At 46.5% G+C, this 12897-nt stretch overlaps 6 protein-coding genes across 6 annotated transcripts; 2 read left to right on the top strand and 4 right to left on the bottom strand.

Moving 5' to 3' along the window:
* Positions 1–334: 334 nt before the first annotated feature.
* FOMMEDRAFT_29430 (T-complex protein 1) lies at positions 335–2343 on the bottom strand (the record flags this gene model as incomplete). The annotated part of the gene is made up of 8 exons (XM_007267760.1): positions 335–463; positions 596–830; positions 901–1376; positions 1444–1701; positions 1756–2007; positions 2073–2162; positions 2202–2272; positions 2328–2343. 8 exons carry the CDS (start codon positions 2341–2343, stop codon positions 335–337), a joined length of 1527 nt encoding a protein of 508 aa, XP_007267822.1.
* A 332-nt stretch (positions 2344–2675) lies between these two features.
* On the top strand, positions 2676–4562 carry FOMMEDRAFT_124851 (UFD1-domain-containing protein). The gene is made up of 6 exons (XM_007267761.1): positions 2676–2730; positions 2782–2843; positions 2896–3020; positions 3078–3366; positions 3425–3880; positions 3952–4562. Exons 1-6 carry the CDS (start codon positions 2722–2724, stop codon positions 4487–4489), a joined length of 1479 nt encoding a protein of 492 aa, XP_007267823.1. The 5' UTR covers positions 2676–2721; the 3' UTR covers positions 4490–4562.
* A 282-nt stretch (positions 4563–4844) lies between these two features.
* On the bottom strand, positions 4845–5855 carry FOMMEDRAFT_109766 (ribosomal protein L24). Its single transcript, XM_007267762.1, has 4 exons — positions 5811–5855; positions 5488–5600; positions 5118–5396; positions 4845–5064 (listed from the first exon to the last, which is right to left on the bottom strand). Exons 1-4 carry the CDS (start codon positions 5827–5829, stop codon positions 5062–5064), a joined length of 414 nt encoding a protein of 137 aa, XP_007267824.1. The 5' UTR covers positions 5830–5855; the 3' UTR covers positions 4845–5061.
* Positions 5856–6189: 334 nt separating this feature from the next.
* On the top strand, positions 6190–7304 carry FOMMEDRAFT_147388 (uncharacterized protein; the record flags this gene model as incomplete). The annotated part of the gene is made up of 4 exons (XM_007267763.1): positions 6190–6935; positions 6993–7053; positions 7106–7173; positions 7225–7304. The coding sequence occupies 4 exons, from the start codon at positions 6190–6192 to the stop codon at positions 7238–7240; spliced, it is 891 nt and encodes a 296-aa protein (XP_007267825.1). The 3' UTR covers positions 7241–7304.
* A 126-nt stretch (positions 7305–7430) lies between these two features.
* FOMMEDRAFT_168873 (FAD/NAD-binding domain-containing protein) lies at positions 7431–9689 on the bottom strand (the record flags this gene model as incomplete). Its single annotated transcript, XM_007267764.1, has 11 exons — positions 7431–7894; positions 7960–8089; positions 8153–8325; positions 8382–8448; positions 8514–8576; positions 8654–8743; positions 8805–8889; positions 8942–9369; positions 9430–9468; positions 9528–9588; positions 9643–9689. The coding sequence occupies 11 exons, from the start codon at positions 9687–9689 to the stop codon at positions 7431–7433; spliced, it is 1647 nt and encodes a 548-aa protein (XP_007267826.1).
* A 615-nt stretch (positions 9690–10304) lies between these two features.
* FOMMEDRAFT_109773 (FAD/NAD-binding domain-containing protein) lies at positions 10305–12808 on the bottom strand. The gene is made up of 11 exons (XM_007267765.1): positions 12645–12808; positions 12529–12589; positions 12433–12471; positions 11939–12366; positions 11803–11887; positions 11652–11741; positions 11512–11574; positions 11355–11421; positions 11124–11296; positions 10931–11060; positions 10305–10866 (listed from the first exon to the last, which is right to left on the bottom strand). Exons 1-11 carry the CDS (start codon positions 12689–12691, stop codon positions 10367–10369), a joined length of 1683 nt encoding a protein of 560 aa, XP_007267827.1. The 5' UTR covers positions 12692–12808; the 3' UTR covers positions 10305–10366.
* Between the last annotated feature and the right edge of the window lie 89 nt (positions 12809–12897).

The raw sequence follows: 12897 nt of genomic DNA on the forward strand, positions 1-12897 counted from the left end.
CTTTTTTTACGTGTATTAGCATTCTTTACACCGCGACACCTTCCGCATCTAATAAGATTACAGTTGAAAATGTCTTATTGCATCACATCATAATGCATAAATGGCATAATGCATAGACTTTTGGCCAGACCAAAACTCAGGTCCTCAGCCAAAATGTATTGTTATAATGCATAAATTGTATAATGCATTGGGTTTAGCCCTCTCCCGACGTTATGCAATAAGACATTTTCAACTGTAACACTAGATATCAAACCACAATCATCACAGACGATCAACTAACTACAACGTGATCTTTTATATTTCTTCTATCGTGATAAATCTTATATAATATCCTCTACCGCGCTTGGACGTAGTCATCAATACGCAAAAGGAGACAAACGGTCTCTGTCGCTAGTTCAATTGCGCTAGTCGAGACAAGGAGAGGCTGTACGACGTCTTCTTCCAGGATGTTCGAAATCAGGCCCTACGATCACAAAAGCACATGTTAACATTCAAATCTCACAACCTCCGAAAAAAAGAAAGGAAAGGAAAGGAAAGGAAAGGAAAGGAAAGGAAAGGAAAGGAAAGGAAAGGAAAGGAAAGGAAAAAGACTTACAGTCCGAACGTTAATCCCTGCATTCTTCTCCCCAAGTGCATGCCGATTTCGTAGCTCAGTCACGATCGCGATTGGGTTCATACCTGCGTTCTCGGCGAGGGTGGTGGGAATGACTTCGAGTGCGTCGGCGTATGCTTGGAAGCAGTAGGCTTCCATACCTTTGAGTGTGTGTGCGAATTGTGAGAGGGCGCGTGCGACGTGGATCTCTGGGGCGCCGCCGCCTGCGATAAGTGCACTGTATTTACCAATAAGTAATTGAGTTAAGATGTATTGAAGTAAAGGAGAGGGGAAAGGTAGATACGAACCGTTTCTTAACAAGACACCTAACCACACAAAGCGCATCATGCAAACTCCTCTCATTCTCCTCAAGCACAAGACTATTCGCACCCATCGCAAGGATACTAACCGTCCTCCCAGGGTTCTTCACACCCATAATCTTCACAATCTTCGCCCCAGCCTTACTCGTCTCCTCAACCAACTCCGCCTGACCCAACTTATCCTCCGTAAACGCCTCAATATCCGAAATCGGTTTACATCCAAGTGATTTCGAGAGGAATTGAATCTCATCGCGTTCTACGTCTTTGACGACGAGGATTTTGAGTTTGGCGAGGAAGTGGAGGGAGAGGTCGGTTGTTGCGTCTCGGAGAATGGATTTTTGGATTAGGAGGACGTTGCAGTTGGCTTTTTTTATGCGTTTGCAGAGGTTGAGGAGGTATTGACGTTCTTCTTTGAGGATTTTGTCCATTTGGCGGTAGTCGTTTACAATGACGGTGTTATCCATCTGCATACGTAAGAAAAAGTTTGTTAACACCAGGTAATATAGGGGTAGAATAAAGGTAGGTGCTTACGTCTGGTTTAGGAGCACTGAGTTGGAATTGGATAAGACCGATTTTAGCCTTTTCGATACGCGTTGGTCCTCCTCCTGAGACGACGACGTTTTGGTTTAAGACGACTCCATCGACGAGTTCTGTATCTTCTATCGTTCCGCCGACTTTTTTTACAACGCGGACATCGCGAAGATCCACATTTGAGGATGTCGCGGTCGCTAACCGTGTAACAGCGGAGACAGCAATAGGTGCAAGGGTAGACGAGTATTGCGATACAATCTGCAAAATTGTCAATCCTCATTCTTACATATTAGTGAAGGAGTCAAACGATACCTTTGAGTACAATGAGGTAGTTGCGGCGCGAAGTAAGTTAGCTCGATCGTTCAAATCTACGGGGGTGGAGATTTCAGTCAAGTATTCGACTGATTTTGCAGCAGCCTTCGTGAACGACTCTGCGATGATCGTCGGATGCATCCCTTTCTCAAGCATCTTTTCTGCTGCGCCTAGAAAACTTCCAGCTAGGACGACTACGGATGTTGTACCATCCCCTGCTTCGACGTCTTGTGCTGCTGATAGGTCTACAAGCTGAAGAAGTGAAGAATTAAATTAACGATTTGATACGGTTATGCACAAGAAAATGATATAAGCACCATCTTTGCCGCAGGATGTAATGCCTGGATGCTCTTCAAGATAGTAGCACCATCGTTCGTGATGATCACCTCGCCTTTGGGAGTTTGGATCTACGAAAAAGTTGTAAATTTGTGAATCGCAGAACATACCATTGACAAAACGCATACCATTTTGTCCATTCCCCTCGGCCCCAAGGATGTCCGGACGGCATCACTGATAGCTAAGGCGCAATTGTAAGGTAGATAAATTTAATAATTTCAAAAGCATGAACGAACCCTTTGCGGCCGTCATATTAGACAGACGGACTTCCTGCGGTTTGCTCTATGCATTTACGCGTCGTCAACTCATGCAGAATACGATTCAATCAACTCTCGTCACCTTGTCATTGAAAGACCTGTTGGCCCCAGTGTTGGAGCCAGCTATGACTTTTGGCTGCATTGATGTCGACATTTTTTGTTACGCCAAAGCTGTGGACACGATAGAATATGGGAGGTAGAGAAGGAGCTGGAACAGTGGAAGGGCAGGACGCGTTGAGGCCATATTACATAATATGTACGGCTCAGTAAGGAAGGATGATTGACCGCGTCTGTATGACTTGCGCGTACACCAAGACTGTCGTGTCTCTACTGCTTACCACCATCTCCTCTCCCTATCTCTCACTCAAAGTTTATGAACATGGTGAGTCTGCAGATCTACTGGTTTGTGAACTATCACTTAGCATCTGCGCAGTTTGGAGGAGATGACCCGTTCGACGGCCATGGAGCTGCCGGTTTGTTTGCTCAGCTCGCACAGTGAGTAAGCCTCTGGGCGTAAATATACTACCTGGCTAATTAATTTCCACAGAGGATTTCCGGGTGGCTTTGGTCCTAATAGGCGATCGGCACGATCGTACGACGAATATATGAAAGCATACAGTGTAGCTTTGTTACCTGGAAATGAGCGTACGAATTTGAGTTATGGAGGGAAGAGTACGTCTGAAGCCACACCTCGCCACAACTAAGACTGACACTGATTATTCGTACCAGTTATCATGCCACCTTCTGCACTTGCGAACTTGACAAATTTAGACCTTGAGTCGCCCTGGATGTTCAAGCTTAGCAATCCTGCTAACCCTGCTGCCTCGACGCACGCAGGTGTGTTGGAGTTCATCGCTGAGGAAGGATGTGTCCACCTACCATATTGGATGATGAAGACTCTCAACCTGAACGAAGGAGACCCGATTCGCATAACTGGGGCTGAGCTACCGAAGGGTCAATTCGTCAAGTTACAACCGCAAGCTGTACATTTCTTGGAGATCTCGGACCCAAAGGCAGTGTACGCGGGCTCTTGTTTCCAACTCGTCTTTCTTTAAGTATTAATAAATTCTTAACAGACTAGAACATGCATTACGAAATTTCTCTGCATTAACACAAGGCGATATCATCGCGATCAGCTACAATTCCATTGTCTTTGACTTCTTAGTAATGGAGTCACAACCAGGTGGCGAAGGCATAAACATTATCGACACAGATCTTGAAGTGGACTTTGCGCCTCCGGTGGGGTACAAGGAGCCTGAACGACCCAAGGCTGCGCCACCACCTACAATGGCGTCGAAGCTCAAGATTGATTTGGGTGAATCGTCACCAGGGTCGTCGAGGCCACCGTCTTCATTGTCTGGCGCCTTCGCTGGAACGTCGACGGGTGAGACGACTCTGTCAAAGGGCGGTGAGGTTTGGGAAAGCTTTAAAGGAAAGGGTGAGACGTTGAATGGGAGGAAAACGAAGGGACGAGGTATTAGCCAGAGAGGCATTGAGAACTTGCAGGAGGGGAGCAAAGTCTTTCGAACTGAGTATGTTTCCTTCCTACTTCTGATCCAGTCTTGAGATTAAAACGACTGACACATTCTACTTCATAATGCAGCAAGCGAAGAATCGTAACGAACGACACGTTAGATACGGATACGTACACACCAGCAGCTTTAAACCTCCCACACGGAAAACTCTTCTTCGGGTTCAAGCATATACCGTATAACGTCCCGGATGACCACACGGTCGTCAACGGTTCAGGACCTTCAACTTCCACCTCAATAGGAGGTGAGACGTCAAGTTTCTCAGGAAGTGGAAATACACTATCAGGACGTACACTCGGTAACTCTTCCACTCCCTCGGCCAACGCAAAAGGCAAGGGGAAAGAAAAAGAAGAGGAAGACGAGAGATCTTCAGACCAAAATCAACAACCCAACTTAAATAATACTCATGGATGGGGAAGAGGCCAGACGCTCAGCTCCGCCGCGTCACGACGATTGGCAGATGACGGACCTGTTGGTGCTGGAGGTGCGCGTGTACCGAGGCCTTCTGCGAGGAGTGTGAATAAGCAGGTTGTGGAGAGGGAGCCTAGTCCTGAGATGGATTGGGGAGTTGATTCGGATGAGGAGCCGATTTATGTTGATAGTGATTAGACTCCAGTTCTTCCAGTGAGTGGGGATGGTGTACTTTTTGTGGCGTGTACAGATGAATGAATGAAGATGACTCATGGATGAATTTGCGTTTTGGAGTGATTACACGGTTTATAAGTGACAAGGTATTAACGAGCAAGAATATTTTTAAAAGGGGGGAGAGAAAAAGCAGCTTGAATTCGCTTACATGTGTGCATATGAGTGCATAATACAACATTGGGGAGTTACTCAAAGTTACGGAGCCAAACGGGAGTGTTTTAACAACACTGTTGTAAACTGAGCTTCAAGGCTATTATTGCCATGGTTAATTCCTGTCAACCCCCAAGTCTCGTGTATACATATTAATATTACATAGCGAGTTGAACTTTGATGCTTGTATTCATTTCACGCGGTTCGAAAATTCGTTCCACCAAACAAGTGCGATGCCTACTGTATGTTGCATATCAAATTTGCTTGTAGGTGCAGAGTGCATACAACATAGACTAAGAGTTTTGAGTGTCGTGTAAGCATGTAAGGATGGTATGGAACAAAGATGACGAAAGCAAAAGACAGAAGCCCGATGATACACATAGCAATCACTTCACAGTCCATCAGTACCAGTATAATACACAGAACAGAAGGAAGAACTCACGTCGACCTCGATATCATCCCCCTTCGCACCCGCCTTCTTCCTATCCTTACGATCCAAAATCGCACGTCGGTCCTTGTCGAGTTTGATATTTATGACAACTACCTTGGAAGGGTGGATACCAATAGGTGCAGACGCGCCGTTGGATTTGTCACGCTGTACACGGTCGATGTGGATTACCCATTTTTTACGATAGACTTGTGTGACTTTGCCCTCTCGGCCTTTGTACTTCCCACGAACGATTCGGACTTCGTCGTCCTTTCGGATAGGGATCGAGCGGGTCTATATATATGAGAAAGTAAAGTAAAAAGATATTAGATATGAGATATATGAGTGTAAAGAGAATGAGAGGAGAGCAGGGGAGGGAACGTACGTTGTATTTTGCGCGAAGGTCCTTCGCAAGGGCGGATGACATGATCTTGCGACGCACTGAGGAAGGTGCGCTGAAGTGCGCCTTGCGCGACTTGCGGCGCGACGCTGAGAAGTCTGTTGAGAAATTGAAAAGCATTAGTATATGGTTTGTTCATGCTCTATCTCTCCTAGCCGTCCGGCTCGATCCAAAAGCAAATCTTGCAATCCCATCCATCCATTCAAATAATGTCCATCCACCCTATTCCAGCTCTTCAACCTCCATTTTGCACCTTATTCACGCATCCCCGGACAGTCATAAGAGATAGGAATAGTACAGCAACGTACCTTTGGTGGTGATTACCATATCTTGAGGCTGTCGGGCGTCGTCGATTGTTTCATCTGCAACGATGAGCACCTTGGAGGAGGAGAATTCATCCCAATTTGGTAATCACGTCACATGCTCAAGTATATTTGACGCCGCTTCAGTACTTCACACAAGATAATAAATACTTTAGGTTATATTCTCTATATACCGAGACTATTCTCTCCAAAATATTTATTTCAGGTATCATGGTAGCTGCAGAAATTGATGTACATTTTTTGTATTATTTTATTTTTGCGTAACCTTTGAAGACCGGATCCATGTCAACACGTGATGACATAACGTCGATCCTTCACCCTCAACAGCACAGTGTCAGACACTTGCTTTCGTAACTTGCAAGTCATGCCGACCAAACTCAGGTTCAAGGGCGACAAGCCCAAGAAGAAGCGAAAACATGTAGAAGATGGTGATGAAGCCGAACCATCTCGGCGGAGGCGGCGCGAAGACGAGGAAGAGAATGACGAGACTTGGGTCCGACCTGAGAAGCCCGAGGAGATTCGTGGTCCAGTGTTCATAATGCACCCTTCAGATCCCTCGCCTGTGTGCATATCATTCGATTCTACGAGGGGACGTGCGGTTATTTCGTCGCTCGACAAGGACAAAGGGGCGAAAGATGGTGAAGCCGAGGACGCAGGAGATAACAAGGAGGAAGGTAGTTTACTATCCCGCGAACCGACGGACGTCTCGCAAGTCTGGGTTGCGACGCGCGTCGCTGGTTCCGATACCTTAACACTCCGTACAGGAACTGCCTCTTCCACAGGATCTGGGGAGACGAAGTTCCTCTCATGCGACGACCACGGAATCGTCTCTGCTTTCCGCGAAGCTCGCGGACCACAGGAATCTTGGACGCCTCTCGTCCTTCCAGACGGGATGATCGCCTTCCAAAACATATACGAAAAGTATCTAGGTATAGATGAGGTTGCAGGTGGTGGCAGGTCATTAAGAGGTGATGCGGAGGAGATTGGCTTCAACGAACGATTCTGGGTGAAGGTACAGAGTCGGTATAAACGTGAAGCGAGCGAGGAGGAGAGGAAGAAGAAATTTAAGGAGGGTGAGGGGAAGAGTAAGATTGACGAAGCTGGTACAAAGTAAGTCGTGATTTGTTCTCTGCGGTATTTTTCAAGATATGCTAACAGAAATTGCAGTCGGACATATCAAGCATGGGGAGCAGGTAGATCAATCGTTTCAAAAGAAGACAAGGCAGAGGTACGTATCAGTATCACTTTTTTTGTAATAGACGGTTTATTGTTCGCATTAGTTGAAGAAAGCTCGTAAAGAAGGAAAATTAGCAGAGGCGTTGCTGGACCGACGAGCAAAACTCAAGAGGTACGATCTATCTCTGTTAGCGCATATCAAGTTACTGAATAGCCGTCATAGCGATCGATTCTGCTAAGTATATCATGTATTGGTTTATGTTCCCCTCATACTGTATACACATGTACATGTATTATATCGACAATCAATTCCGAGTCCATGTACACTTCATAATGCGGTTATACTAGGTTCCATTACATAAACGTTGCTTTTCCAACATGTAACCAAGCTATATCGTGATCTAACGATACCCAAGGCACGGAATGGGTTCATACATCTTTTTCCAACGTAGGTGCAATGAAGTCAAGCACAGTGTTCCTTATCGAAGGCTGCGTCCCAGCAGCCAGAAGAACCGCCGCCGCAATCCAAGCGAGAACTTGCCAGATTCTCTTCCTCCTCCTCTCCCTCTTCCAATTCTCGGCTCCTCTCGCCTCATAATCACTCCACCTAACCTTCCGAACCTTCCACCAGTACGCTGTCACGGGTCCCGGCCAAATCGCCACGTTCTTCCCCGTCCCGTCCGACCCTGCACGATACCACGACGCGCACGCAGCGAATACGGTAGTATTGAGACGTTTTTGAAGGCGCTCGTTGAAAGTGTCCGTAACCGAGGATCGGACAGTGAAAGAAGACGCGGAGCGCGAGATGATTGGTGCAAGGAGTTGGATGGTGTAGTTGATTTGGGCTTCTTCGGTGAAGATGACCGATGCGTGGCCTGTTGCGGTGTTCGGGCCTGTGTATAAAAGAAATCCGTAATTTTTCTAAAAAGTGCTGGAAAGGATAGAGAAAGAAACATACCGAAGATCATAAAGAAATTAGGGAAGCTAGGGATAGTCGTTCCTAGATACGCCGTCGGTCCACCCTTGGAATCGAAGTATTGTTGCAAAGTCAACCCTCCTTGTCCTGTTACATCTGTTGTTAATCGAGTCTAGTAATTACAAATTAAGTTCAGGACAGCCTACGTGAATGTGTTCGATGAACGAAGACCCACAAAGTGGAAGCCAGTAGCAAATACAACGACATCCAATGGTATTTTTTCGCCTGTCTTTGTGACTAGACCGTCATGTTCGAACTTGGAAATTCCGTCCCAGTTGAGTGAGATGTTCGGCCGTTGTAGAGCTTCAATGTATCCTGGGTCGAAGATGGCTCGTTTACACCCTGGCGCTGCATGTCCCACGCTTCAAAACGACAGTGGAAGTCGAGAGATGTGGAGGGCTTACGGTATGAAGGGATAAGTTTGTCGACATATTCCTTAGGTGCACGCTTCTCGAGCTCCACAGTAAATACCTACGTCAAGATACATCCATGGAATCAGATTTGCGTCCTTTCTAGGAGCAGACGCGAGAGCTTGCCATGCGCGCTATTGCTTGTAACAGTTTATTCTCGTTCCGGAAAATTGTGTAGAGTGCCTCATACTAAGGAGTTAAAAACAAAGGAATAAGTGGACTTGACGACATTTTCTTGCAATTAAAGGTGCATTGGGAAAACTTACACTGGAGAAAACGAACGCGCGGTATATCCACATGACGCCAGGGATGTGAGCGAACGCCCATTTGACCCACGCTGGGTACTTGAAGTTCGGCTGAAATAAAAATAGCATTAGCCCAGCACAGTCATTTGGCGTAATACATGACAGCACGTACAAAGAACACGAACCAGTTTGGAGTCCTGCAGAAGTTGATGACTTTGACAGACGGATTTTCTGATATTCTTGGAACAAGTTGGATTCTGTACTAGTCTCTCAGATTAGCAGGAAGCACCACAAAGTGACATAACTTACGCCGATGCGGCATTGCCGATGACACCGACGGTCTTCCTCGAGAGCTCCACATCCTTCTGCCACCGTGCAGAATGGAACATCGGGCTTTTGAAATCCTTCATCCCCGGAATGTCACTTGGGTAACGCGGCTCGGCAAGCGCCCCAGAGGCACTAACTAGAGCTTCAACGACTTCTTCGCGCTCCTCGCCCGTCTTCCGATCACGCAACGTCAACCGATAGTGTTGGGCATCATCGATCCATACAGCATTCACAACGGCTGTATTCAGGACAAGGTATTTCCGCAATCCATACTTGTTGACGAGACCTTGCCAATAGGCGAGAATCTCAGGTTGAAGAACAAAATGGGACGACCAGTTTGGATTCGGATCGGATGAGAGGCAGTACCAGTGTCCAGCTACGTCGGATGAGCAGCCCGGATAGATATTGTTCTATAACACACATAGTTTCTTCACTGCGCTGTGATCAAGTTAATCTGCAAGGTCACTCACTCGCCATGTTCCTCCAATGTCTGATCCTTTTTCAAATATCTGTAACAAAAAAACCAGGTCAGTGCCCGTTGGCACCATGGGTAAAATATTATACTCACCAGGAAGTTGTCATAGTTGAGCTGCTTCTTGAGAGCAATGGCCATAGACAGGCCTCCAGTTCTACAAGAAAGGATGACTTCAGCAACAAGCAGACTAGCATTCAAACAGCCTCACCCGGCGCCAACAATGCCAACTCTAGGTTTCTCTTTGTTGAACGACATGGTAGGATGTGATTTGTTTGCTTAGTGTTGATGTGTGCAAGAGGTCACAGTCTTATACTATGCTAACTGATAGATGAAGTTGCACGGGTACTTTGGCAGCGATGCAGAGGTAGGAATCAAGCTTGATGTGACAGACGTCATCGAAAAGCCTACACTATGGTTTGGCCAGGAGGCAATGTGGAGTTGTGGATACAGTGCACCAAAGATGCGAATACCATCACTAAGAATCACAACGTCAAAATTGTCTTATCACTTGTCAAGTAAGCATATTTACTGGTAGTATCCTTATTGAACAAGGAAAGAGAGTTGAGAGGTAATAAAGACAGGAACAAAAACGAAGTAAAGCTGGAAACAGTACAACTAGTAGTGGAAAGATATTTATGCATTTGCTCTGTTTGGAGATGATTGACAGTGATCGACATAAGTAGCATTATTTAGTAACCTTATCCAGCAGGAGTGCTTTCATATTGCTTCATACTGCCTCTACTGCATCAACGATTATTTGATTGTCACAAACAATAGGATTAATATTACTTACAGCAGACGACAAGATATGAGGGTAGATGAGTCTGTTTGCATCTCAGGAAAGTAATGAATTTCGAAATCGCACCACGTTTTCATAGGCATTTCCTACGTATTATTTATTATAAAGAGGACTTTCTATCACCTAATCAAGATCAAAACGATCTACGAAACCCAAGACACGGAATGGATTCATAGGCCTTTTCCAATGTAGGTGCAATGGAGGCAATCACAGCGTTCCTCGTCGAAGACTGCGTCCCAGCAGCCAGAAGAACCGCCGCCGCAATCCAAGCGAGAACTTGCCGGATTCTCTTCCTCCTCCTTTCCCTCTCCCACTTCTCAGCACCTCTCGCCTCGTAATCACTCCATCGAACCTTCCGAACCTTCCACCAAAACGCTGTCACAGGTCCCGGCCAAATCGCCACGTTCTTTCCTGTCCCATCCGACCCTGCACGATACCACGACGCGCACGCAGCGAATACTGTGGAATTAAGACGCTTTTGAAGGCGCTCGTTGAAAGCGTCCGTAACCGAGGATCGGACAGTGAAAGAAGACGCGGAGCGTGTGATGATTGGTGCAAGGAGTTGGATGGTGTAGTTGATTTGGGCTTCTTCAGTGAAGATGACCGATGCGTGACCTGTCGCGGTGTTCGGACCTGTGTACATAGAGAGATTAGCAGGCTTTCTAAAGAGTGCTGGAGCGGAAAGAAGGAAACATACCCAGGATTACGAAGAAATTAGGGAAACTAGGGACAGTCGTTCCCAGATACGCTGTCGGTCCACCCTTAGAATCGAAGTATTGTTGTAGAGTCAACCCTCCTTGTCCCGTCACATCTGTTATCAATCTAGCCTAGTAATTACAAATTAAGTTCAGAATAGTCTGCATGAGTGTAGTCTAGGAACGAAGACTCACAAAGTGGAAGCCGGTAGCAAATACAACGACATCCAATGATATCTTTTCGCCTGCCTTTGTGACTAAACCGTCAGGTTCGAACTTGGCAATACCATCCCAGTTGAGTTGTACGTTCGGCTGATGCAAAGCTTTTAGGTATCCTGGCTCGACGATCATTCGTTTACATCCGGGTGCTGTGTATAACGATGTTCAGACAAGATGGAGGAGCGTCGAAGACTGCAGAGAACTTACGGTAGGAAGGGATAAGTTTGTCGGCATATTCCTTAGGTATGCGTTTCTTGAGCTCCATAGTTAATACCTACGTGAAGATACATTTATACGATCAGCTCAGCGCCTTCCTCTTGGGGGAACATTGAGAGAACATAACGGACTAGATATGCGAGCTTACCTTGCGTGCTGCCGCTTGCAATAACTTGTTCTCATTTCGGAAAAGCCTGTACAATGATTCATACTAGTAATTTCATGATAAAGAATAAGCCAAATTGACAATTTTGTCGTTGAGCCTAGAGACATGTCAGGAAGACTTACACTGTAAAAGACAAAAGTTCGGTATGTCCGCATGACGCCAGGGATGTGAGCGAATGCCCATTTAGCCCACGTAGGGTACTTGAAGTTAGGCTGTAGTAAAAGTAGCCTTAGCTCAGCGTAATCTTCCATTATAATACATGATATCACCAACCCGGAAAACAAGCCAGTTCGGAGTCCTACAGAAATTGATGACCTTGACAGACGGATCCTCCGATATCCTCGGAACAAGCTGGACTCTGTAATCAACCTGAGACTAGCAACAAGCCTTACAAGGTGAAATAGCCTACGCTGATGCGGCATTGCCTACGACGCCAACGGTCTTCCCAGCAAGATCAACATCCTTCCGCCACCATGAAGTGTGGAACATCGGACCCTTGAAATCCTTCATCCCTGGAATGTCGCTCGGATAACGCGGCTCGGCCAGTGCTCCGGATGCACTAACGAGCGCTTCGACAACTTCTTCGTACTCCTTGCCTGTTTTCAAATTGCGCAGGGTCAGCCGATAGTGCTGAGCGTCATCGTCCCATACAGCATTCACGACAGTTGTATTCAGAACGAGGTACTTCCGTAAGCCGTATTTGTTGACGAGGTCTTGCCAATAGGCGAGAATCTCAGGTTGAAGGACAAAACGGGACGACCAATTTGGGTTCGGCTCGTATGAGAGAGAATACCAGTGTCCAGCTACGTCGGATGAGCAGCCTGGATAAGTATTATCCTGCAGTGTACATGGATTTTTAAGTGCTCGGCGCGACAGGATGAAATTAGACTGGGGTTCACTCACTCGCCATGTTCCTCCAATGTCTGATTCCTTCTCAAATATCTGCAGCACCAAGTCAGCGCCGCCGGCCATCAGCTATGAAGAAAGCAGTATGTTTACCAAGAAGTTGTCAAAATTGAGCTGCTTCTTGAGAGCAATGGCCATGGAGAGGCCGCCAACCCTACACCATATAGCAACTATCAACAAACGAGTAATTACCATTCCAATAAGCTCACCCAGCCCCAATTATGCCAACTCTCGATTTCTCCTTGCTGAACGACATGGTAGATCGGAACAAAGTCCGCTCGGAGCACAGGCGCGCCCAAGAGGTCACACCGGTCTATGAGCAGTACCCAAACTTATATACTCTTTTCACCGATGGATCTAACGCATGGGCGGTCCGACAATGATCCAGTCTGATTCCAGAGACGGAAACCAATACTTTGATATGCGGTGGGGACCTCATGGTTCATGCCCCTGTTCTTTGGC

This window comes from Fomitiporia mediterranea (assembly GCF_000271605.1).
Source record: "Fomitiporia mediterranea MF3/22 unplaced genomic scaffold FOMMEscaffold_7, whole genome shotgun sequence".
Lineage (NCBI taxonomy): Eukaryota > Fungi > Basidiomycota > Agaricomycetes > Hymenochaetales > Hymenochaetaceae > Fomitiporia > Fomitiporia mediterranea.

Excerpts from the sequence above, each read along its gene's own strand:
- FOMMEDRAFT_124851 (XM_007267761.1), top strand. Across the intron at positions 2,844-2,895 it reads TTGTTTGCTCAGCTCGCACA|AGGATTTCCGGGTGGCTTTG; the intron begins GTGAGTAAGCCT and ends TAATTTCCACAG. Across the intron at positions 3,367-3,424 it reads ATCTCGGACCCAAAGGCAGT|ACTAGAACATGCATTACGAA; the intron begins GTACGCGGGCTC and ends AATTCTTAACAG.
- FOMMEDRAFT_109766 (XM_007267762.1), bottom strand. Across the intron at positions 5,397-5,487 it reads ACCTTCGCGCAAAATACAAC|ACCCGCTCGATCCCTATCCG; the intron begins GTACGTTCCCTC and ends TCATATATATAG.
- FOMMEDRAFT_109773 (XM_007267765.1), bottom strand. The coding sequence starts at position 12,691 with ATGTCGTTCAGCAAGGAGAAATCGAGAGTTGGCATAATTGGGGCTGG. Across the intron at positions 12,590-12,644 it reads GTTGGCATAATTGGGGCTGG|GGTTGGCGGCCTCTCCATGG; the intron begins GTGAGCTTATTG and ends TATATGGTGTAG. Across the intron at positions 11,061-11,123 it reads TTGCTACCGGCTTCCACTTT|GCTAGATTGATAACAGATGT; the intron begins GTGAGTCTTCGT and ends TGTAATTACTAG.